The 22,555-nt window shown below is 35.3% G+C and overlaps 1 protein-coding gene across 7 annotated transcripts in view; it reads right to left on the bottom strand.

The window, feature by feature from the left end:
• The window catches only part of UBR2 (ubiquitin protein ligase E3 component n-recognin 2), a 115,082-nt gene that overhangs the window by 45,394 nt on the left and 47,133 nt on the right, over positions 1-22,555 (bottom strand). For 4 of the 7 annotated variants that reach the window (XM_026507436.4, XM_026507439.4, XM_026507438.4 and 1 more), the window contains exons 7-15: positions 22,038-22,100; positions 17,459-17,579; positions 15,624-15,731; positions 15,157-15,245; positions 13,946-14,044; positions 4,015-4,178; positions 3,826-3,925; positions 1,806-1,934; positions 522-705 (exon numbers count right to left, since the gene is read on the bottom strand). In XM_026507436.4, coding sequence (XP_026363221.2) covers positions 522-705; positions 1,806-1,934; positions 3,826-3,925; positions 4,015-4,178; positions 13,946-14,044; positions 15,157-15,245; positions 15,624-15,731; positions 17,459-17,579; positions 22,038-22,100 — 1,057 coding nt within the window. Of the gene's footprint in view, positions 1-521; positions 706-1,805; positions 1,935-3,825; positions 3,926-4,014; positions 4,179-13,945; positions 14,045-14,114; positions 14,214-15,156; positions 15,246-15,623; positions 15,732-17,458; positions 17,580-22,037; positions 22,101-22,555 lie in introns of all 7 variants that reach the window. The other 3 variants (XM_026507437.4, XM_048219706.2, XM_048219705.2) reach the window with 1 other exon arrangement.

Here is a 22,555-nt window from a genome sequence, read left to right as displayed (position 1 = left end):
CTATCATTCCAATGTGGGACTCACTCTTGCCCCACTGCTTAAAAAGGTTATCAATAAATGAGTAAAAAACAGCTTAGAGGAAAAGAAAAAAAAATTTAGGGTGATTTCAATTTATCAGCAATCACTTAAGCAGTAGGGTGATCTGAATGGTAACAACACAGACTCTGAATGTGGGTTGAGTTAAGCAATAACAACATGTGGTATGTGCAGTTTAGAAGTCTGAAGCAGCACTATGGTACAGACGTTATAAACATGGCTTCTGGGGCCAAAGTACCTCACAATTCCTACTCTGCCTCTTTCTTGCCGCATGACACTAAGGAAGTCACCTCTGTGTCTCAGTCATTCCCTCTGGGAAGCAAATGTAATAATAATACCTACCTCATAGGCTGATATGGTGATTAAATAAGTCAATGCTTATAGAACGCTCAGTATAATGTATAGTAAGTATTCAATAAATATTAACCACAAACAACAATTTAAAAGATAATTTCAGGGTTCTTTTTTGGGGAGAAATGCTTTACCTGCAAGTAAGCGAGAAACTGGGAGGTGAATGCTAACTTTTTCTTGGGAAACACAGTATCTGATAGTTTCCACTGAATGTCCACAAATGCTTAACGTGATTGGTTGTTCACCATCAGTGAAACCACCATGACACTGCATCAATACAGCAAGGCATTTCTTGTAAGCTTCAATTAACACTTTTTCCTAAAAAAGAGGGTTTTCTGTAAGTTACTCAAAAGGTTGGGTTTCTAACAACATTGAATAAGCACCTCAAATTTAACGATGAGTAAGTACCTCAGATATCAATATAGGCAACACCAAACTCAATCTTCCCTCCCCCAACTTGGTCCCTCTTCCAGGGCCCTGTCTCAGGGAACGACACCACCATACAGCTGTGGAAATCTAGAAGTTATTTCAATACCCTCCTTTCCCTCATTTCCCACTGTCCGATCTATTACTAAACTGGCAATTTCATATTCTAAATTTCTCTCAAACCTCGCCACTGATCATCTCCAGTAACTCAAAGGAAAGCCAACCATCTATTAAATCCCCTGCTTCTACTTTTGCCCCCCTCCATCTGTTCTCACACAGAGTAATTTAAAAAAAAAAAACACGTAAACTGGATCATGTCACCTTTTCTGCTTGGTAGCCATTAGTGGCGTCCCAACTCCATTAGAATAAAACCTAAACTTCTTTTCCATGGCCTCCAAGGCCCTGCAAGTCAGGCCCCTTTCCAGTTCTCTACCTCCAACCTCTGTGCTCCAACCTGGGCCTTCTCACAGCTCCTGGACCAACCATACTCTTTCTGATCACAGAGCACGATGAAGCTGTCTCTCAGTCAGGAATATTCTTTACTCTTTGACCAGTTAACTCTGACACATAATTCAGATCTCATAGACGTCTTCTCTTACCTCTTAACTTACACAGACTCTCATATAGACTTTATAGCCAAAGGAAAGCAAAGTAATTTTAAGACAGAACAAATGAAACAGTTGTAAAGCTTTATTTTTGGATAAGTTTCTAAACTCTTCTTTTTATATACTCAAAATCTAGACGGGATTGTAGAAAAAAAATGTAGATAGTAACATAAGAGAGAGTGGATAATTTCTTCCTCTATTTTCCAAGTTTTTTCTGAGGCTTCAGAATTTTAACTTTTATGGAATTTATAGGTAAGAGAGGAAAAGATGTTGTTTCATGAGGTAAGTATCACCACTATCCTCTCCAAATCTCCTCAGAATTCTTGGAATCTGTTTATTCCCCCTCTTCCATTTATCTCCTACCCCCTACCCCTTGAAGAAACTCACGTCTAAAGCACACCAGTCCTGCATCATTGAAATGACGTGTGTTAATTTCATTTGTAGAGTGAAGGCTGCCTCCCACTCTGGTTCCATTTCAATATGCTGTCCTACTTGACGTGTAATTGGATCCATTCCCTTAAAAAAAGCAAAAAGATTTTAAATGGATTAAAATTATGTTTGTCCTCTTACATGGAAACTTAAGAAATAATACAGAAAAAAATCTATATTGATTATAAAAACATATAAAGTAAGTTTTAACAAGAAGCTTCAAGCACTATAAGAAATCCAACTTCCTAAATTGCATGTTTATATTAACATTCTCTAAAATATAAATTAAAAACCCCAGTATAGAACAAATATTTTTGAGGCAATCTTGTATCTGTTTTAAACAACAAAATGTATAATTCACTGCAATGATCCTTCAAACTATTTTTTAGCTCTATCATCTATAGACCAAACTGCCAGAAGAATTAGACAGGCTTTTAAAATGTTACTGAATTTATAAGTACATTTTATAATATACTAAAGTTTTCTTTTTTTCTTTTTTTTTTTAAAAAGATTTTATTATTTATCTGACAGAGAGAGACAGCGAGAGAGGGAACAGAAGCAGGGGGAGTGTGAGAGGGAGAAGCAGGCTCCCTGCCGGGCAGGGAGCCCGATGCAGGGCTCGATCCCAGGACCCTGGGATCATGACCTGGGCTGAAGGCAGATGCTTAACGACAGAGCCACCCAGGCACCCCTAGAATAAAGTTCTCATATTTATTCCTCATCTGCAATTAAAAGTTCTCACAGACTAAAAGAAAGCAAAATAAAAAAAACCAACCCCCCCAAAAAACAGAAATGCAAAACAAAAAGATAAAATAGTTTTATAAAAATACACATTTTAAAAAAATATTTTATTTATTTATTTGAGGGAGCAAGAGAGAGAGAGAGCACGAGCAGGGGAGAGGGACAGAGGGAGAGGGAGAAGCAGGCACCCCAAGAATATACAGTTTTGAAATAATTTTAAATAATATAATGTTGTAGAAACTAGCCTAACAGGGCGCCTGGTGGCTCAGTCAGTTAAGCGTCTGCCTTCGGCTCAGGTCATGATCCCAGAGTCCTGGGATCAGGCCTCGCATCAGGCTCTCTGCTCAGCGGGGAGCATGCTTCTTCCTCTCCCTCTGCCTGCTGCTCTGCCTGCTGGCATGCTCTCTCTGTCAAATAAATAAATAAAATCTTAAAAAGAAAGAAACAAACGAACAAACTAGCCTAACTACTCTCTTGGTGTGTCAGAACTGATTATAGAAAACAGAGGATACCTCAAGTATTTAAAATGACCAAAGTTTCTACAGACAGGAAAACACAGAAGTATTATAATAAATTAAAGATCCCAACCCAATGCAGAAATCAAAATATTTTCCAAAAATGAAAGTTGATTTTATTTCTTGCTTAACAAAGCCAGATAGCTACTAAAAGAATTATAAATGGTATGGCTCAGATACTTTGAGAAGACATCTACCTTCTTACAGTTAAAACCATATACCAGTTAACTTCTGCTTCTAGATTCTGTTCTGTATATATGGGGCTGTTTCCAAAAAAGAATTAAACCGAGGGGAACAAGCTCTATACCGTATTATGTAAAATCATATCAAGGAAAGAAAAATAATTATGGAAACGTTAAAAATAAAATTAAACATTATAGTTCCTTAAATAATTAACTTCATAATACTTCCACGTAAGCACATTAAAAACAGTTAACTTGCAATCCTCAAAGAAAGAATGTTAATGGTAACCAAAAGAACCACCAAATACAAAAGAATAGTAGATGCCAGAACTTTTGCTTGGATGTCATTCATTCTGTATCATTCTAAGAGTTTCCAATTAAAGAGGAGCTTCTTGGTCCAAACTGTAGTCATCTAAATTACTCTTTTGGAAATGTGCCCCAAGTAAAAAGAATACATAAATAGAAAAGATGTTGAGTTCAATGAGCCAAAAAAAAAAAGAAAAAAAGTGCTCCTCTTTAAAATGTTCCATTTATGCATACCTGCATACATTTGAGTAATTCCAAAAAGGCATCAAATCCTTCTAGGAACTTCTGCCTCAGATCATCTGACCACTCGGTTGGTTTGCTAATTAACACATACCTGTACAAGATAAAAATAGTAATGAACATTTGGGTAAACACTGACATATTACAAGTTGCAAGTGGTTGGATAATTAAACAAAAGCTTACTTGAGATCTAAAATAAGGCTCTGAACTCTCCTAAACTTGAAGGCTTGTAAAGCAGTATATCGTTCAAACTGAAATCTGCCCTGGGCATCTCTATGTCTCAAATGATCCATAAAAGTCTTAATGATGGTGGTCATCAGGTTTTCTTCTGTGATAAGCATCCGAGCCTAGAACAAAGTATATCAGAGTACACGGGTAATCAAAACCTACTTACTAGAAAGCTCAAAAAAAGTCACCAACATTGATTAGCTCTTTGAAGTTTAAACCTTTCCAATGCAACTATATAATATCATAAATGCATTACTGTGTATTTCTAAATAACAATTACTTACTCCAATTGCCATGTGTATGAAGCAACAATTATATCACGGAGAAAGATGCCAGAATGTTAGGAGACAGATCCAAGGCTCATTATTCAAAGACAATTCAGGGTGGGGGGTCTGAACCAGGTTGCAAATTTTCCTTAACTGAGACATTTAGACACCTATAATGGTATGGTATAATTATTCTAGGATCCAGAGGTTCATATCACAGATTCTGTAGAACTCAGTATGAAACTATATTTCCTCAATCTCCTTTTAAAATTTATTTTTTGTTTCTGTTTCTATGTATAGATATACATATCTAGGTATTTTTGAATAAGCAAATACATTTAAATGATGCAAAAAAACAAACAACAACAACAAACAAAAACCAACAACAAAAAAACAGGTGAAGAGTCTCCTAACTCCCAAGGTCCCAATCTCTGTTAGTTTTCTTGCATATTCTTCCAGAAATGGTATGTGTATGTATAATACATACGTATATGTTTACACATACACACACGTATGAACATTTATAATATATGGGTTAAGTGTTGCTAAGTAGCTAGAAGTATGCATATATTTAATTATATCTATTTCTCACCCTCAAAGGACAGCATATTATAAACACTGTTCTGTACCTGTTTTTTAACTTCATGTATTTTAGAGATCGTCCCATATCAGTTCATGTGAATTCCCTCATTCTTTGTAACTATCACCAGGTATGTTTTTCTATCATTCTTTATTTAGCCAGGCAGGCCCTTAATGGTGAGACATGAGACGTCTGGGTTTTTTCTAGTCTTACGGCATTTACTACAAAAAAAGTCGCAACGAATATTAGCTGTGTATAATTGCAAGGATATTTATAGAATAATTTTCTAGGAATGGTTTATAAATTTTAAAAATTTTACGGGTATCATCAAATTGTCTCCACAACGAAGCTTACCAATTTATATGCCCATCTGCAGTGTGTGCCTTTCCCCTCATACTTTCAGTAACACAATGCAACTTTAAACATTTTGATCTTTGCCATTCTGATGATTTTAACTTGCATCTTATTATGAAGGAAGTTGGACATTATTTTATAACAATTTGCATTTCCTTTTTTGCTCCATAATAAAGTCAGAAGGCCTAATATTATTTGAATACCTCATTATTACTCTGCTATAAAAGATCATGGATTTTCTCCTACTTTTCTGGCCTCACCAGGTTCAAGGGTATTATTGGTGTTGGGAAACTATATAACTAGGTCTCTCATTAATCAATAAGCAATACAGAAAGCTGCATCAAAAAGTAGGACAGGGGTGCCTGGGTGGCTTAGTCGACTGAGTGTCTGACTTCTTGATTTCGGCTCAGGTCATGATCTCAGGGTCATGGGATTGAGTTACATTTCAGGCTCCATACTTCTCACCCTCTCTTAGCCCCTCCCCCTGCCTGTCCACGCACACTCACTCTCTCCCAAATAAATAAATCTTAAAAAAAAAAAAAAAGGACAAAAAAGTACAGAAGATAGAAGTCTAAGACTATAGTAGTGTTCTAATGTAAAAGTTCTAAGGTCATCAGATAAAGAGAAAATCTATATAGTTAAATATTCCTTTGAAAAACTCAAAAGTCATTATCACATTGCCAGGACACAGGCCACAAAAACCTCAAAAATCAACAGGATTAATTTCTGTTCATTTTCCTACACAGCGAAGACTAAGGTCAAGTTTGAAGAAGAAGAGGTATCGATATGTTAAGATAAAAGGATATTCCTTTTTGGTTTTTTGTTTGCTATATTAGTTGACCTTGAGAAACTTAAATGAGTATAATGCAATTTGAATGACCTAAGAAAAAACTCTGAAGAGCATGCTTATAAGACTTACAACCAATAGTTGAAGGAAGTTTGGTAGAGACAATTTAATATTGGTGGAATGTAAATCTCACCAATGAAGGCATTTATTTGGCATTTTCAGTTTCAGATGACTGTTAAGAGCGATGGTTTATCCACTGCGTAATTTGGATTGGATTCTGATTGTCATGGGTGTCAACTTAAAAAAAAAAATCAATAAGACACCATTAGTACTGTTCCATTAGAACAGGGGAGTTACTCAGGCATTTCTACTTGTAGAAAGAAAACTAGAGAAAGCGTATTTTCCAAGGTTACAACATTAAAGAAGAAAAAAAAACTTGTTAAAAAGTGCTTGGCTTTATCATCTCATGCCTAGATTGTTGCTAAACTTTCAAGGTAATCTTTGAGATTAAATATGTAACATTATTATACAGTTCTAGTACTTCTTATCACCCTAAAAAACTGCTTAATTTTTAAATGCCTACAACTCACTTTGCTTTAAAATATATTACTGCTACTTACCTTAATTTGGATTTTATTCATTTTATGTAATTTGTATTCAATCTTGGGTTGCAAAGCTCATTACATATCTAACAGCATATTCAGAATGGGCCGTAGTCCCTCCTAAGACTCTGAAAAACTTTATTTTTTACAAAGAATTTATTTATTTTGAGAGACAGAGCACGTGCAGCAGGAGGGGCAGGGGCAGAGGGAGAGAGAGAATCCCAAGCCAACTCCAAAATGAGCACAGAGCCCGAAATGAGGCTCAATTTTATGTTAAACTAAACATGACAGAGCATACAGGGGTAATGCTGACTATAAATTAGGGCACATTTAATAAAAACAAATTAGAACAAGTAAGATACTATGATCACTTGAATTATTGGTATTGGTTCTTGACAAGGCTATTTAAAGACTGAATTTTCAGTTAACCCAGAAGACCAATATATGGGATTCTATCACTGATATATAACATTTCACTAATATCTATGCAATTGATTTTTAAGCAGGGATACGCAGAATTAATGATGCTTTTTCAAGAAACTATAAATGTACTCTTCTGCTTCCAGTCATGATGGAAGAAGCTTGAGGCTAACCAACATCTCCCCCCACCCAAGAAAAACCAGAAAAGATCAATAAGGGAAAAAAAGTTTGAAATCATTAGAGAGCTGCTGAGGCAATAAGGATTAGAGGGGATAAAACCATGGATAAGCGGCACGGCAGAGGGAGGCGAGCCAACATCCTGTAGCTGCTTTTCCTTCAGCATCTGACTCTTCTGGGAGCAGGGGAAAATGGGATAGAAGATCCCAGGAAAGAGTCTGATAAAGGTGCTAACAGGGAGAAAAATCCGGGATTTCAGCTGATGCGGGGAGTGGGGTGGCCAGGACTCTAGTAAGAACAGAAGGGTAGGAATGGAGTCCAACTTTCTTCCAGTTTTCCCCATAAGACATCTGCAAAATTCTGAAGCTGTGCAGGCCAGGAGTCTAAGAGCAGAAAGACTAGAAGAGCAAAGGAGTGATGTGGCAGTTTTAGCAAGTGGAGGAAACAAAACAAGTTCAGGACCCTAGAGAAAGGAGGAACTCTAGTGAACCTTCTAGGCTCTCGCCTAGGAACCCTTAGAGGGTAATGTTGCAGGGGTGAGGATGACTCAGAAGATAGAGTCTTATCAAAACAATCTGGAGTTATGTCAATTCCTAACTAGACTAAGGGTGATGGGCCTCACTCCACCTGCCTAACATTAAGGGGAATCTTCTTAGGAGAAAGATATCATGCAGTGTCTAAGATTTTGTAATAAAAAACATCCTATCAGAAGGCAATCAGAAAGAGAACGGGGCAGAGACCATATCTGAGGAGAGAGGACTCCAAAATTTCCAAAACCGAGAAAGCCACCAGCCTAGGGATACAATAGCTACAAATTCCAATATTTATAAAGAAAACCAAACCTACATAGATCATAGCAAGACTGCTGAAACCTAAGACAAATGTCAATAAAAAGTTATTAAGCATTTCAAATGGCTAAAAATCAAAAGGGGCAAAAATATAAAAAAATTAAATAGGAATACAACTACAAATGATCTAGATAATGACATTATCAGACTATGACTCTATTTAAGATTTTATTTATCCGTTTTGGAGAGAGAGAGCGCGTGCACGTGACCATGGGGAGGGACAGAGGGAAAGGAAGAGAGAGAGAATCCCAAGCAGACTCCATACTGAGCACAGAGCCTGACATGGGGCTCGACGCCACTACCCTGAGATCATGACCCGAGCTGAAATCAAGAATCGGAAGTTCGACTGAGTCACCCAGGCACTCCCACACCATGACTTCAAAAGAGCTAAGATTTACATGTTCAGAAAATTGAGGGAAAAATGGAGAATTTCACCAGAAAACTGGAATCCATTAAAAAAAAAAAAAAAGAATGGATTTTTGCTTCATGAATCAGGTAAGAGAGAATAGGTGTAGTTTTCTCACTAAGTACCCCTAAAAATTCTGGAGATTATATGCAAAATAACACCAGAAGATTCAGAAAGGTGGCTAGAAGAAGGCAGACTGGCTAGGGACCTCAGCGGACCCAAGAAATGACATGGCAGAGAGTTCTAAGAAGCTGGTAACCTGAAAATGCCAAAGGGCACAGATTTTTTTTAAAAAGCCCAAATAAAAGCCCGTTCTCTCAAACACAGGAAGAAGTAATCCAGCAGGACAGAAAACTTTCAGACAATAACCCCTTTACTCTAGGCAACCGCTACAGAAAAAACTGTAGCTCCGTACCCACCTACACCAGTAAAGGCTGAGTGGAGAAGTCTAGACTCCCACCCTTCAGGGGCTGAAACATGGCGCTTGCCTGTCATGTCAGGGATGCACACCATAACCTCCAGGGCACTGCTACTCGAAGTATGGTCCATGGACCAGCAGCCTGCAAACTGCTTGTTGCCAGTTGTGACGAGAAGATAAATCAACTACTGGTCACAGTTTAATTTAGCCGACGTTTTTTTCTCACAGCAAGAGTTTTGCCGAGAGCAATGCTGTTGGTTCACATTCTGGTACACGTTGTTTATCCTGTCATTACTGGCACTTTGGAATAAAACTGCTTTAGAGTCACTCTTAGGAGAAGAGTAAGTGAATGTACAACAAACCAGTTAATAAAGGGTGGGGGGAAAGAAATAATAACTATTTAATCCAAAAGAAGGTAAAAAAGAAGAGAAAAAGAAACAAAACACGTGGTTCAAACAAAACAAATCACAAGGTGGCAAATTTAAAGCCAAATGTACTAGTAATTACATTAAAAGAGCAGTAATCTGATTACATCATCAGGAGTGTCAGATTGGGTAAACAAAAAAAAGTGTTGTAAGTTTAATATAAGGGCACAAAAAAAGTTAAAAATGTGAGGTGCCTGGGTGGCTCAGTTGGTTAAGCGTCCAACTCTTAATTTCAGCTCAGGTCATGATCTCAGGGTTGTGAGATGAGGCCCATGTCGGGCTCTGTGCTGGGCGTGGAGCCTGCTTGAGATTCTCTCTCTGCCCCTTCCTCCACTCCCCACTCTCTCTCTCTTCAAAAAAAAAAAAAAAAAAAAAAAAAGGAAGGTAAAATGTAACCATGGAAGAGACATACTATGCAAACACTAACCAAAAGAAAGGAGCTCTTGCTGTAGTATCAGATAAATTACTTTAAGTCAGGAGTATTATCTGAGATGAAAAAGGTAATTCGTAATGATAAAAGGGTTAATCTAGGAGGTACAATTCTAAATTTGTATGTATCCAATAACATAAAGACATATAAAGCAGGTATATAAAAACAGAACTAAAAGGAGAAAGACAAATCCAACAATCACTGTGGGAAACTCTAAGATACTTCAACAGTTGACAGAACAAGTAGACAGAAAACTAGTAAGTATGTAAGACTTACACAATGAAAATGAACAAACTTGACCTACTTGACATATAGAAATACTGCACCAAATAAGAGAATATATATTATTTTCAAGTCCACATGGGATATTTATCAAAACTGAAAACATTCTGGGCCATAAAACTAGACTCAACAGAGGACTGAAATCAGCATGTTTTCTGACCACAGTGAAATTAAGCAGAATTCTTTTTTTTTCCACCTTTTTTTAGTTTTTATTTAAATTCCAATTAGAATACAATGTAATAGTAGTTTCACGTGTACAATATAGTGATTTAACACTTCTGTACAGCACCTGGTGCTTATCACAAGGGTACTCCTTGATCCCCATCACCTATTTCACCCATCCCCCCACCCCCAGAAATTAAGCAGAATTCTTAACAAGATAATTAGAAAATACCCAAATGCTTTGAAATTTAGCATATATCTCTAAGAAGTATAATCACAAAGAACAAATGGGTCAAGAAAGAGATCATGAAGGAACTCAGTGAATTTTTTGAGCTGAATAATAAAAATAGGACATTACGAAATTGTGGGATGCAGCTAACGTTATGCTTATATGGAAACTTAAGACTTAAATGCACTTATCAGGAAAGAAAGGCTGAAAGCCGACAACTTAAACACCTCAAGGAATTATAAAAAGGATGGTAGTCATCATGTGGTGAATAAAAGCAGGAATTTTCTCATTCCTGATCTCAGGGGAAAAGCTTTTAATACTCAGCATTAAGTAGAATGTTTGCTTTAGGTTTTTATTTTTTGTTTTGTTTTGTTAAAGTTTGTTTTGTTAAAGTTCTGTTTCATTCGTAGGTATGAGGTATTTTTTGTTTTAAATTACGAGTGCTGAATTTTCATTAATTCAGAAAAAAGCATTTGATACATCTTTTTTTCTGTTAATAAGGTGAGTCATGCCAGCTGATTTCCCCCATTTTTTTTTTTTAAAGATTTTCTTTATTTATTTGACACAGAGAGAGACAGCCAGCGAGAGAGGGAACACAAGCAGGGGGAGTGGGAGAGGAAGAAGCAGGCTCCCAGCAGAGGAGCCCGACGTGAGGCTCGATCCCAGGACTCCGGGATCACGCCCTGAGCCAAAGGCAGACGCTTAACGACTGTGCCACCCAGGCGCCCCACAAACTTTTCTATTTTTCTTATTAGTCTTTCTAAATATCTATTCCTTTCCCTTGGTGTTTTAAAAGAACCAACTTTTGGTTGCACTGATTTTCCCCTTATGTATATTTGCTTTGTTTTATTAATTCTTGCTCTTTATTATTTCCCTTTTTCTAATTTCTTTAGACAAAAGACCTAAGCTCTCACAATGGCCTTGCCCATTTCATCTTCAACCCTATCCCCAAACTCAATGATGTCACTGACCATTTTCTTCATTTATTTAGAAACACTGTCCTGTTTGGGATTCTTTCTTCCAAAATGCCAAGTGCACATTCATCTTGGAACTTTTGTACTTGCTGTTCCCTCAGGAGGCTCTTTCACCAGTTAGTCACATTACTCATCTGTCTCTTTCTTCAGGTTCCTGTCCAAACACTACTTCGCTGAGAGGCCTTCTGATAACTTTGTATAAAATATCACCCCTTCACTGTCAGTCTCTATTCCCTTAACCTGCTTTTTCTACTTCATAGCACTTATCAACACTTGACTTATAAACGGTATGCAACTGTTTTATCTGTCTCCTCCCAATTAGACTATAAATTCCATGGGAACAGGGACTTTTGTCTGCTTGTTCACTGCAATATTTACCTCTAGAGCCCACGACAGTACCTACTCAGTAAAGGTGCTAAATAAGTAAGTTCTGAATAAATGAGTACATACGCTATTTCTAGTGTTTTTAACTAAAGGAATCAGACGAGAAACAAAAAATAAAAGTTGAAATATTAGAAGAAACAAAAATTACTTGTAATCTGATTACTCAAAATCCCAAGGAATCAACACAAAATATTAGAAGAAATGTTAATTAAGAGGACCAGAGAGATACAAGATGAATATGTAAATATCAGTGCTTTTCCTACATAACAGACATAACCAGATTAAAAATGTGTAAGACCCATAACGAGAGAACTATGAAGTTTGTAGTAAGAGCATAAAATAAAACTTAACAAATGAGGACAAATTATGTTCTTGGATGGGGATATTCGATATTGCAGAGATATCAGTTCTTCCCAAAACTTTAAATACATTTTCAATCAAAATCCTAATGTGTTTTTTTGTGATTTTAGTTAATCTTAAAAAAAAAAAAAAAAAAAAAGCCTGAGAACATTAAAGAAATTATTAGAAGAGAATAATGGAAGAGTTAGCCCTACAAGGTATCAAAATAGAGTATTAAGCTAAAATTATTAAAACTGGGTACTGACATGGAAATGGACAAACAGATCAATGGAGGAAGCACAGATATGAACACACACAGGATTATCTCAGAGGCTTCTCAGACATCCCTGACTAAAATGAAAGTGTCTCTCTTCACAAATCCTACTCATTCTCCAAAACCCTCTTATGCAAGTGGCACGACATCCATTGGGCTGCAAGTCACAAACCTGGGAGTCATCTTTACCCTTTCCCTCCAAACAACCAACAAATCACCAACTGATCCCTCAAACCCTAGTCTAGCCAATTCTGTAGATTTTACTACTTAAATCTATTTCACAACTCATATCCACTGCCACAATCCCAGCTCAAGTTACCACCAATTCTTGTCTGGATCATTGCATCAGCTTCATAATTAGGTTCCCCACACTCACTTTTGCCCCGTCAATTTGTTCTCCAAATCACAAACAGCATGATTTTTTAAAAATCACAAACATGATGATGTAAATGCCACTTAAAACCTTGACTGCCTTCCCATAAAACCAAAATCCTTCACTTGGCCTATAATATCTCATTAGTGGATACAGACAGCTTCAACTGTACCAGAATACATCCTTGGACGTAAAGGTAATCCTGGGAAAAACACTTGTTAAAAGCAAGCAAGCAAGCAAACAAACAATTGGAAAATGCACCTCGTAGGAAAATAACCCTAGAATCCTATACAATTTAGCACCCTCCTTCGTTTCTGGTCTCATTTTATTCCATATTCAAAGATCTTCAACTGTGCTGGCTTTCCTTCTGTTTCCTAGATAGGAACTTTCCTACTTCAGGACCTGCTCAAGTGCTAGCCCCTTAAGTGAACTTTCCTTCACGACCCCACGTAAAGGTGCCTTCCTTATAGAATTCCTCTCTGAACTCTGAGAAAAGGTCTGATCTCTCTACTATTCTCTTTAAATACAACCAAATTCTTGAGTTTTCATTATAATTTTAATTAACCAATTTTATGAGTCTTTCCCATTATTTTAAGTTCCCTGAGGGTAAGGACCACATCTGTTTTTGTTCACTGCTGTATACCCAAAGCTTAGAACTATGCCCAATAAATAATAGATCTCAATACATTTTTGTTAAATAAATTAAATATGAATTTTAATTACTGAATAGCACTAAAACATAGTGATGCCTCCCGGGCAACCAGTGAAACTTAGTACAATCACTGTGATTCAGTTGCCTTAACTACCTTTCCCTTACGGCGGGGGGAGGCAGCTTCTCAAAATGTGAGATTGTAGATAATGTGCTGTTTCTAATGGATACATTTGTTAAACCAATCAGCTAAATTTTTAACTTATCAGTTCAAAACCTCAGGGAAGTAGTATGAGAAGGTACAGATTAAGTTTAAATAACTTTTTCTTTCTAGATTACATACTGAAGGGTATGTTCTAGTATGGCTGAAGGTGTCTGAAGTCCGATCACCCATTAATAAAATATTACTCTATTCAGGAATATACAGATCTTCATTCTCTAGTATTTTAAGGCTTTACTTCTGTCAATGGCAAACAAGAAAGTTCTTCTTAGTCTTTTAGTACTTACAAGTGAAGGAACCGTGAATATCTGAACCGAGAGGTCTGCGATTGAAAACTCTCTGTCGTGGTCATCTGTCACATAATCACTCTGCAAACGCTCATAGTTCTATTAAGAAGGCAAAAAAAGGCAAGGAGTGCCAGCTATCAGTTACAAAGAAAAGGCAAGCACTACTCACCAGAGTAGGTGCGGTGAAGAACTGGACAGACAGAGCAGTCACGGACACTGCTCGCTCGTGATCATCCTCCATAAAATCTCTCTGCAACTGCTGGTAACTCTAAACAACAAGGGGGAGATTCACCTCTAATCCACATGGACCAAATGTTTAAGGATTATAATGAAAAGTCAGTGCTGGAGGAGTCAATAAGATAACACTGCTATGAGAATGATAACTGAAATGACTTCTACCAATTAAGTTTTGTATAAATACTGATTCACCATACAATCTTCTTGAGCACAATGGCAATTTATGAGCTCAAATAGGAGTAAGAGCTTCTAAAATCCTGGGACGTTATTGTACACAGGTAGGGCTAAACTACAGCAGCTCCACATGGTCTCTGATGAAACCAGGCTTTTATCTCTTATGGATGTATACCAGAATCACCTGATGGCTCTTTCCAAGTACACATGCTTGGACCCCATTCTTGGTGAATTTGCTTAAGTTTGAGAATGGGACACAAATACATATATTCTGAAAGAGCTCCCCAAATGATCCTTACATGCTTCCTTGATTAAGAACTCCTAATTGAGGTGAATAAGAAAAAATAAGCACATACTATGAAAAGGGAGAAGAACATAACTCAACAATACCAACAACCAAGAGTTCATGATTCTTAAATCATATCCATATATACATGTCATTTCAGCTAAGATTATCTTTTCCTTATACAAATTTTAATGGGAATAATACCATACAAAATTCACAATGGCATAGGTTTAAATTCTTCATTTACCATTTGATATCATATACATTTCACAGTTGGATATTTGTATTATTATTATGGCAGGTGATGAAAAAGAAAAGCCTTACTGCTGGAATTTTACTCTATTTATAAAAGATAAAAAGATCATCTATTGTAGTTTCTTAGAATTTAAAATCAACACAGTGACATAATACTATTAGTTGCTAATATTATAAAGCCTGGATATAATCATGGGTTATATTTACTCTGTATATAACCTGACTCTTTTGTTAAATTTCAAACTGAGAGACTACTTACCTTTGCAAATCGAACAGCAAACAATTTCTTGTATTTCAAATCCATAAGCAGACTGCTCATAAACAACTGATGATACACACTCCTAGCACCTGTTACAAAAAGAGTAGATGTGAAATAAAGATGTATCAAACAAGCCAAAAATTACATTTCCGAAGTTTTTATATGTTCAATTGTATTTTAAGTCTCAAGAGCAAAACTCAAACTGTGTTCTTCAGTATAAAATATTTGCAATCTGCTCCTTGAAAAATTAGTTTTTCTAAAAATAGTTTCCTAACAAAATATAAGGGTTATTTAATTTGGGTCATGGACTGCAAAATCTGTTTATGTTTTTTCCAAAGAATAAAACTGCATGTGCTAATTCTAAAAACTATAAATATATTTATTAAATACCTTCCCAAATGAAAAAAAAAAACTTTTCCCAATTACCTATTTAAGGTTTTCCTATACCCTGAAAGTAGTTAGATTACCTTTCCACAATTTGGAATCATTAAGCATCAATCTATCCACTAGAGAAGAGTTTTCGCCATCTGGCCCTTCTTGTAAACCAACTTGACATAAAATTCGGCGAAGCCCATCTTAAAACAGGAAGAAGAGCAGTCAGTGAAACAGGAACTTCAAGTATTAAAATGAAATGACATTTCAATAGAACCGTTCCAGCAAATCTATAGAGTTCTACATGTTTACTAAAGGTCAAATTTATTCAGAAAAAGTAAACATATTATTTTATTAACATTTTCACAAAAAGAAAAATTCCAAATCTCGCATTATACAGCAACACTTATAACAGAACACCAAAATATAAGCCTACCAGAAGGGCAACGACCTCTTATGTTGTAAAGAATTTAAATACAGTTCTTTAAGCACCTATGCTAATTAAACCAGATAATAATAAAATTGTTACATCCCATGATAACTGAAGGTAGCTATAATATGTAATTGTGCTGCCATTTAAAAAAAAAAGAATGCATGGCCTCTGTACTATAATAAATAGCAGTCCATTTATCAGTGCTATGCAAAATGTTTCCACTCGTTAAACAAATGTTCTCTGTGAACCTATGTGTACCTACTATGTGAAAGGTCCTGGAAAACAAATTCCTACATTTTCTAAATGCTGAACTTAAAAAAAAAAGTTCTTCAAATATTAACATAAGCATTAACATAACCAAAACTTTAATACCTTTATGTTTCATACTTTATAATTAAAATCAGCTTTTAGTCTTCTATAAGCATGCCAAATAATCAGAAAAAAATGGAGTACTTTAAAAATTTTAAAAGCCACCAAACATAAGTTGTTTATAACACTAAAGAGAAATACGTATGTACGTATTAAATAAGAGTCTAGGTCTTTAAATAATTAATGGCAAATATCTCAAAAAAAATTTTGGCAGGAAATTGCTTCCATTCATTACTTCTCTAGCACAGAACTTGGTGCACAGGTATCCAATGGACAACACCAAAACTAAAACATTGAGCATAAGAAAAATAATTGAAGAGACACTTAAAAAGGCAAGCAAACATGGTCTCCTAAATTTCAACACCTCCGTATTTTTTGCAACGGTCTGTTCACAAAGTGGCAATACTCCTTTAGTTCAAATATTTTAGACCTTCTCTTTAAAGATCAGAATGTCATTTATCCAAACCACCTCTCTTGCTTTCTAAAGAACAGTATGACAGATAGCTTAGATCTACTCCTGTTTTTCTCTTTAGTGTTACATTTTATACACCAAACTTGTATTTTTGGCTTTAGCCATGTGGGTTCTTCATTCTGTCACCACATTAAAAAGATTATCTAATTTGTGGAATGTGGAAAGACAAAACATACCAAATATAAATCAGTAATTTCAAATCGGCAAGTGTTTGGAGTTGCAAATTATTAGTAACCAAAAGCTGGAGGAGTCAAACAAAGATATCAACATTAGCGTTGTATCCTTTAAACTGCTAATCATTTAGGTTTTTTGTTTTGTTTTGTTTTTTTTATTATTTACAGTATTATTTTCCAGCTTGCTCAGTGGAACACAGTTCCACAGAATGCTGTTAAAAAAAAAAAAGGTTCTTGCATTAAGTCTGCGAGATTTAGGTTTCATTAGCATATTGAAGTCATTTACTATTGTTTAATCCAATATTTCTTGCCTTTATTTGAACACAGACTCCTTTGCATGCATATAAAAAAATCTTGTGGATCAAATTTTGAGAAACACGGGTTTTTCTGTGAATAAAGATATTCCGAGATGGTATTTTAAAATGTGAAATTAAATAAATTATTTCACTTGATATTTTCTCCAAAATAGTTCTGTGAACCTACCTGAATATCCAATAATACTTCCCAGCCAAGACAAAAGTTTCAAACCAAAATTCTGATGTGCGACAATAGACGAATGCATAACTTGAACTTTGAGTGGCTTTGTCTGTCTACTGGTATTTCTCTTAAAAAGAAATGGCAGAATGAAAAAACAAACTTAAAAAGGCTATCTTATAGAAAAAAGCAAGTATTTTTATTTAATGTAACTATACTCTCATTATTACAAGAGAATTTTTTTTTTCATGTATGAGTGTAAGAAAAATACCACTTGGCTTGCCTTACTCAGATCCCAATGATCTAGAAAGAATCTTAGGATTCTTACAAAAAAGTAAGAAGTTCTAACATATGAGTAACCTGAATCTTTGGTCCTATACTTGAAAATCAGCCCCACCAACTAGAAATTATTTAAATGCTTACATTTGTTTTAGGTCTTTAATTTCTTAAATGCAATTACATACTTATTTAAGTAATTTGCTTCACTGTACAGAAGTGATGCTATCAATACTTAAAAAAAAAAAACAAAAACCCTGTTGTATAATAAACTACAATTTCCAACGTAACCATTTTTAAGTACATTCACACTGTGGTGTAACCAGTCTCCAGAACTCTTTTCATCTTGAAAAAACCAAACTCTATACCCACCAAACACGATAGGTATCATATAAACGGAATCATACAGTATTTATCTTCTTGTGACTGGCTTATTTCTCTTAGCATAATATCCTCAAGGTTCATCTATGTTGTAGCATGCATCAGAATTTTCTTCCTTTTTAAGGCTGAATGATATTCTATTGTATGTATATAGATAATTTATTTATCCATTCATCCATCAATAGACACTTGAGTTGCTCCTGTCTTTTGTCTATTGTGAATAACAATGCTGCTATGAACATAGGTGTACAAATATCTCTTAGACCCTGCTTTCAAATCTTTTGTGCATATACCCAAAAGCAAAACTGCTGGATCATATGATAATTCTCTTTTTAATTTTTAGAGGAGCCACATTACAGTTTTCCATAGTAGCTATACCATTTTACATTCCCACCAGCAGCGTGCACAAGGGTTGCAATTTCTCCATATCCTTGCCAACAGCTGTGACGTTGTTATGGTTTTTCTTTGTTTATAATAGCCATTCAAATGGTTATCAGATGGTATCACATCATAGTTATTATTTGCATTTCCTTAGCCATTAGTGATGTTGACCATGTTTTCATGTGCTTATTGGAAATTTATATACCTTCTTTGAAGAAATGTCTACTTAAGTCTACCACAATTTTTAAATTTTTATTCCCCCTTCTCACTTTTTGTTTGGATCATCTTTCTACCCCAAACTTCATCCCATCCCCATAACCCACATTAACACAGTACATCTTTGCATATTTTCTCTACCTATATATTATATATGTATACATTCATAAAGATTTTTATTTGATTTACAAAAATGGGATACTATACATACTCTTGTGCATCTTTGCGTTAACCGATTTTTTTGGGTTAATGACTCATAATATTCTGTGGTGTGGATTTATTCAAACATCCTCTAGAGAAGGGCATTCATATTCCCTTTGTTTTCAGTCTTCTGTGACTACAAAAAAAGCAGCACTGAACGTCTTTGTATACACACTTGCTAGTGCTTACATTTCTATGGGATAAATTCTTAGGAAAGGTAAAACTTTAATAACAGATGCTACTAAATTATTTCCCCAAATGCTGTAGCAATTTATTTTACACAAGCATTCCTATTCTCTGCATCTCTGCCAGTAAGGTATATTATCACTCTAACCTCTCCAACCTGATGAATATGAAATCTCCCTGTCATTTTACTGATTACTAACAAGTGAGTCTCTTCATGTATACTGATTGCCTAGATTTTTCTCTGCCGTAATTGCCTTTCCATATCCTATGTTCATTTTTCTATTTTGTTGTTTGTCCCCTACTTGATAATCTATGGCTATTCTGTTTATCATAAACATTAAATGTCCATCCTTTATGTTAGAAATAATTTTGCTAAATCTACTGTTTGTCTTTTGACTTTGTTTATGGAATATCTTGCTATGCTTATTTTTTTATATAGCCAAAAAATACATTCCGTTTTTAAATCCTGGGGTTCTAGTATTGGTTTAGAAGCTCTCCTCTTCCCTTAGAATGTATCTATAGTTTCCTATATTTTCCTTCTAGCTAGTATCTGCTTCTGGACTTTCTTTTCTATATTATGAAAGTATCTACATAAATGACACGAGAGTTTACAAATACTAATTTTTTTAAAAAGGAAAAATTGAAATGATACGTACTAAACGTAAGAAGTTATAAAGCAACCAATATAAGAAAAAATACCCTCTTTCCTTTACTTAGGTTCATCTATTGTAAACCTTTTATCCCAACTGCTTTATCATTTCTCTCCACAAATATACATACACGCACTTAAAAGAACAAAAAACCCCAAGAACCACTGAGGGTATGTTATATGCACCATGCATCATGCCTCCTTATTCCTTAATATTTAGTCTGCATTTCCTAAAAATGGAAATATTCTTTTACCCAACCACAGTATAGTTTCCCGTGCATTATTAAACTGAGTATGTCCAGATATAAAGAAAGAATTTTCAAATAAGACATAAAATGTAGAAATCATAAAGAAAAAGATATATTTTGCTACATTAAAATTTAAAGCTTTTGATCAGGGGCGCCTGAATAGCGCAGTCGTTAAGCGTCTGCCTTCAGCTCAGGGCATGATCCTGGCGTTCCAGGATTGAGTCCCACATCGGGCTCCTCCGCTGGGAGCCTGCTTCTTCCTCTCCCACTCCCCCTGCTTGTGTTTCCTCTCTGCTGGCTGTCTATCTCTGTCACATAAATAAAATAAAATCTTTAAAAAAAATAAAATAAATAAATAAAGCTTTTGATCAACGAAAGGCACCAGAGATGAATTTAAATTAAGTCACATCTTGGGAAAAGATATTTGCAACAAAAGACCACAATTCAGGTTACATAAATAACCCCTAACAAAAGAGTAAGAAAAAAGACAACCTCCAAAATGGGTAAAGGGTATGAATAGGATACTCACAGAAAACATAAATAAATATGAAATAAGATGAGGTGCCTGGGTGGCTCAGTTGGTTAAGTGTCTGCTTTTAGCTCAGGTCATTATTCTAGAGTCCTGGGATCGAGCCCTGCATCAGGCTCTTTGCTCAATGGGGAGCCTACTTCTCCCTCTCCCTCGCCTACCACTCTTCCTACTTGTGCTCTGTCAAATAAATAAATAAAATCTTAAAAAAATATATGAAATAAGATACTCATAATTAAGGCAATGCAAATTTAATTGACGAGATGCCATTCATACACATGAAATTGGCAAAAATTTAAAAATCTGACAACATATAGTTTTGACAAAGTTATGGAGAAATGGGAACTCTCTATACACCTCTGGTGGGCATGTATATTAGTGCCACCATCTTGGAGACTAACTTAGCAAAATGTAGTAAAGATGAAAAAGCTCCTACCCTAACAACTCAGAAATCCCATTTCTTGGAATATACCCTAGAGAACCTTTTTCATCTTTGCAACAGGGAGACAAAACAATGGCCATAGCAGAACTGGTAGTCATAGCAAAAAGAAAAAAAAAGGAATTATCCTAATTGTCCATCAGCAGGAGAATGGAAAAATTATGGTAAAGTTATCAACAGAATTCTTCACAGGTACATACATCAACACACATTAACCTAGTACCAACACTGAAATGAAAAGTTGTAGTATAATACATTCGGTATGAATCTTGTTATGAAACATTATGAATTAATATTTAAAGGCCTCCAAATCAATATATATATATATAATGTTGACAGATTTAATAAATGGAAGTATAAAGGCACACACAAAAACAAACAAATGAGTTAATAAAAGTAGTTATCTCTAGGGTAGGAGAAAAGGGAATAGGATAGAGAAGGGACAATACAGGGTTGTCTACACTATTTTATTTACGTATGAAGAAAATGCTCTACAATGTGGGCATACAGGCATTTGCTGTGTTATCTCTATTTTTATCTGCATATTTAAAATATTTACAAAAAAGGACATTTACATAAAGTTCATTTACATGGACTAGTTTAAAATAATTCTTATCTTTTAAAATAAATATAAATGTGGGGAATAGTTTTCTTTTAGAGAAATAATACACTAAGTGCTATTAGTACATGCAGCACACTTGCTATAAGTTACCAAGAAATAACTTGAACTCTAATCTTGGTGCTAAAGGCCAGTTAAAGTCCTATGAAGTAATGTGACACCCTATCAAAAACAAAACAAAAATGAAACACTTTCTAAGATGTCTCTGATAAAGAAATAGAAAGGAAGAAAATCTGTATCTCATGTAAACATTCATTTTCAATATTAATCTTACACACCTTAAAAAAACTAGATAGAGCAATAATGCAATGTTTAAGAAACATATCACTAAACATGATTTTTGGTTGATGTTGGCTTTACAGTCACGAAGGCAGAAAAATGTGTTCATAAATGTCAAAACATGGAACGAGTTTTAAACTAATAAAAAAAAGTAATAGTGTAGACATGTTTTTAAATTACTTACCACAATTACTGACTTTGCTTGTTCACAATACTGAAAATCTCCGTATCGAACAGACCTACGTCCCTGGTAAATGAAGATATTTTAAATTAACATGTAAAAATATTATTATTCAGTATTAATAACTTTTTATCCAGTAAACAGAGCCACCCAGGGGCCCCTATAACCAAATATTTCTAATCACTGGGTAGAAGGAGGGCAACTGTATCTACATTTCCTCCTAAACTTTCTGACAACAGCTTACATTTATACCCAATATGTATCTGCATCAATATTCAAATGAAAAAAAAAAAAGCCTAGGAGCACCTGGGTGGCTCAGGTCATGATCGCAGGGTCCTGGGATGGAGCCTACATCAGGCTCCCTGCTTGGTGCGGAGTCTGCTTCTCCCTCTCCCTCTGCTCCTCCCCTCTACTCGTGCTCTTTCTCTCTCTCTCACTCTCTCAAATAAATAAAATCTTTAAAACAAAAATAGTCTATTCAATTTTCTCAGAATAGTTTGTAGTAAAGGTTCAAATTTACT

Source organism: Ursus arctos, unplaced genomic scaffold (assembly GCF_023065955.2).
Source record: "Ursus arctos isolate Adak ecotype North America unplaced genomic scaffold, UrsArc2.0 scaffold_29, whole genome shotgun sequence".
NCBI lineage: Eukaryota > Metazoa > Chordata > Mammalia > Carnivora > Ursidae > Ursus > Ursus arctos.
This window is presented reverse-complemented; position numbering and strand designations above follow the sequence as displayed.